Below are 3,294 nucleotides of genomic sequence, written 5' to 3'. Positions count from 1 at the left end.
CCCAGCCTCCCAATCCAACGTATGTATTCGACAATGAGATATAGTAAGATGCATTGTCTGGTTCCATTTCAAACAAAACTTCTGCAGCTTCTTTCCCCAGCTCTGTATCTCCATGATAGTTGCAAGCACTCAACAAAGCTCCCCATACACCTGCTTTCTGTGGCTCTCCGATTCTTTGATGAACTCATAAGCTTCTCTCAGCTTCCCTGCCCTACCAAGCATGTCAACAACGCAAACCCGATGCTCTGTGACTGGTTTCACCCCGAATTTTCCTCCATCTGGTTGTAATATTTTAGGCCTTCTTCTAAAAAACCTGAGTGGCTGCAAGCTGACAGTAGACTGATGAAAGTGCTCTTGTTTGGTTCCATCCCTGAGACACTCATTTCACTGAAAAGTTCCATTGCCTTCTCTCCCTTTCCATGGAATCCATATGCACAAATAAGTGAGTTCCAAGCAGCAATTGATCTAACTCCTGAGTTTCTAAACACCTTCACGCCCGTTTCTAGCCTCCCGCAGCTACTGTACATGTCCACAAGCGCGGCACTGATGAAAGGGTTAGCTTGAAATCCACGGCGGATGAGGTAACAATGTGCCTGCACACCATAGCCTGTAGACCAGAGCTGCGCTGAAGCTGAGAGAAGGCCAACGAATGTGATCTCGTTCGGCTCTACCTCGAGTTTTCTAAATAGCTGAACAGCTTCGGTTCCAGCCTTATTCTGAGACAAAGCTGAGATGACACAGTTCCAGGAACATAAGTTAGGGTCAGAGATCAAGCCAAAGACCTTCACTGCACTATCGATGTCTTTACATCTACCATACATGGTGATCAACGTGTTCTGCAATTGGGTCTCAGACTCTATCAAAGTCTTGATAGCTAGTCCATGAAAACATCTTCCTTCTGAGACCAGTCCGAGGTTTCCACATGCCGAGATTGTCCCCAGAAGAGTAATCATGTCATGGCTAACTTTCCCTTCATGACTCATTGCTTGAAACGCTCTTAGTGATTCTAAATAGTGACCATTCGATGCACAACCATAGATAACAGAGTTCCAAGATGCAAGATCCCTTGTTTCGGATATTGTCTCTAACAGCAAAAATGCTGAAGTTAGGTCCCTGCAGCCGATGTACATGTTTATAACTGAGTTAGCTGAGAGGATATTATTCCCAAATCCTAGCTTTAGCTGCCAACAATGTACTGATTTGCCAAATATGAGAGAATCAGATGAACAACACGACGGAAGAATTGCCAACACGGTTGACAAGCTAAACTTTGAACGAGAATACTCACTGACAACTTCCTTGAACAGACTCTTAGCTTCTCGAGTAAACCCATTTTGCACAAAAGCAGATATCATCGAGTTCCACGAAACCAAGTCTCGGTCAGTTGTTATCTTAAACAACAAATCAGCCTGCTTTGTTAAGCCACACTTACCGTACATATCAATAAGGCTGTTAACTACCACTAATGCTCTAGACTGCATCTCCCTGCCAAGAGTGTAACCATGAATTGCTCTTCCCTCTAGTGACAGACACCTATCACCACAAATGGAAGTTACTGTAACCACCGTGGCAATATCAGGCTGAATCCTATTCAACGATTGCATTTCCTTAAACACACCAAATGCTTCTTGAAACATCCCGTTTGAAGCAAAACCATTAAGGATAGCATTCCAGGAAATCACATCCTTGCATAATAAGTTTTCAAACACGGTTTCTGCAGAATCTATGTCCCCGCATTTTGCGTACATCGAAATGATCGAGTTGGCAACAGAGACATAAGCTTCTGGCACATAACCTGATCTAATAACCAGCCCGTGGAAGGATTCACCTAAAGAGATCTCTTCAAGAGAAGCACAAGATGAGATAACACTCGAAAACGTCACATTATCAGCTTCTTGTCCTGAAACACACATCGACTTGAAATACTTCAACGATTTCCAGTATTGCCCACTTGCAAGACACTTTGTCACGATTGTGTTCCAAGAAACAATGTCTCGTTGTTCCATACGCGTGAACACACACTCCGCAGAGCTCAAATCCTCGCCTTGGGCATAAAGATTCATCAACGCATTGCATAAGTTAGAATCAGATACCAAGCCAGCCTCTATTGCCAAACAATGAACCACTGGACACACTTTCGAAAGGCTTAAACTTGACAACGCCGACAGTGCAAGTAACAGCGTCGTCGAGTCAAACTCAGTCCCTTTCTGAATCATCTCAACGAAAACTCCAAGAGCTACCGTGGAACGACCGTTTCGGTTCAGAGCAGTGATCACACTGTTCCAAGCAATCACATCTTTCACTTTCAGCTCACTAAACAGACCCAACGAAGACGCAAAGTCCCCTGCTTTACCGTAAAGCGTCAGGAGCTGTGAAGAGGCATGCAAATCTTGAAGAAACCCACTCTTCAGAGCGAAACAGTGGATGCTCCTCGGAGTCTCTGCCTCCGCTCTCACCATGGAGGATCTAAGTAAATCTCGAATGAACATAAAGCTCGACTCCACCGTCTTATTATCTCGGTTAGGCATTTCGTCGAACACTTTACGGTCAATAAGAGTATCTTGAGACGAAACAGCCGAAGTGAAGTAGTGTCGATCATGTTGTTCTTTTCTGATGTGAAAATGGGAAGAAAAGTAACCGGGAATCAAATTCCGGAGAGCTAATGAGCGGCTAAAGGAGCAGATTATGTGACCGGAGCAATAAAGTCTCAGCCTTTCCGGTGAAATTGTAGATTTTCTTACCATTATCCAACACCGGGTCATGTCAGGTTTCCCGGCGGCGGCAAAAACCATTTAAATTTTTTAATTGGGCCTTTACTGGGCCTTATGTCATTGAGCCTTATTCTTAAATTGTTTTCTTATATCGTTCATTTATGCATGTCTATTGGTCTTTGCTTTGGGTAGTAGTTATTCCTTTGGGACATGAATGCGCATGTTATTCCTTTCAGCCCATTTGTTTATAAAAATAAATAAGAATTCTTTATTTTTCAAAACTAATTTAATACTGTATTGATGTTAGAAGACAATCATACAAACCAGTAATTTTATTTGTCAGATTTTATGTTTGAATCAAGCGTGTTCGCACTACATTGGTTGAGCCATCTAAAAATGACGTCTAGTAAATTTTTTTTTGGTAAAATACGCCTAATTTTGTTTACACTAAGCTAAAAGTTTTATATAACTTTTTTTCAGTTAGTTCCATAATTAATGGAAATCGTATTGTTTGAAATTCGAAAATTACATGGGATGATATATAAGCATTGATATATCTTTTTATAAAATAAAAAATAAACAT

General features: G+C 41.8%; 1 protein-coding gene across 1 annotated transcript; it reads right to left on the bottom strand.

Moving 5' to 3' along the window:
* Positions 1 to 6: 6 nt before the first annotated feature.
* Positions 7 to 2,807, bottom strand: LOC130504430 (pentatricopeptide repeat-containing protein At4g19220, mitochondrial-like; the record flags this gene model as incomplete). The annotated part of the gene is given in 3 exon segments (XM_056999042.1): positions 7 to 174; positions 177 to 272; positions 275 to 2,807. Coding segments are annotated over 3 exon segments (2,782 nt in total), but the record flags the coding sequence as incomplete, so codon positions are not given.
* Between the last annotated feature and the right edge of the window lie 487 nt (positions 2,808 to 3,294).

Source organism: Raphanus sativus, unplaced genomic scaffold (genome assembly GCF_000801105.2).
Source record: "Raphanus sativus cultivar WK10039 unplaced genomic scaffold, ASM80110v3 Scaffold1569, whole genome shotgun sequence".
In the NCBI taxonomy this organism is placed as follows: domain Eukaryota; kingdom Viridiplantae; phylum Streptophyta; class Magnoliopsida; order Brassicales; family Brassicaceae; genus Raphanus; species Raphanus sativus.
This window is presented reverse-complemented; position numbering and strand designations above follow the sequence as displayed.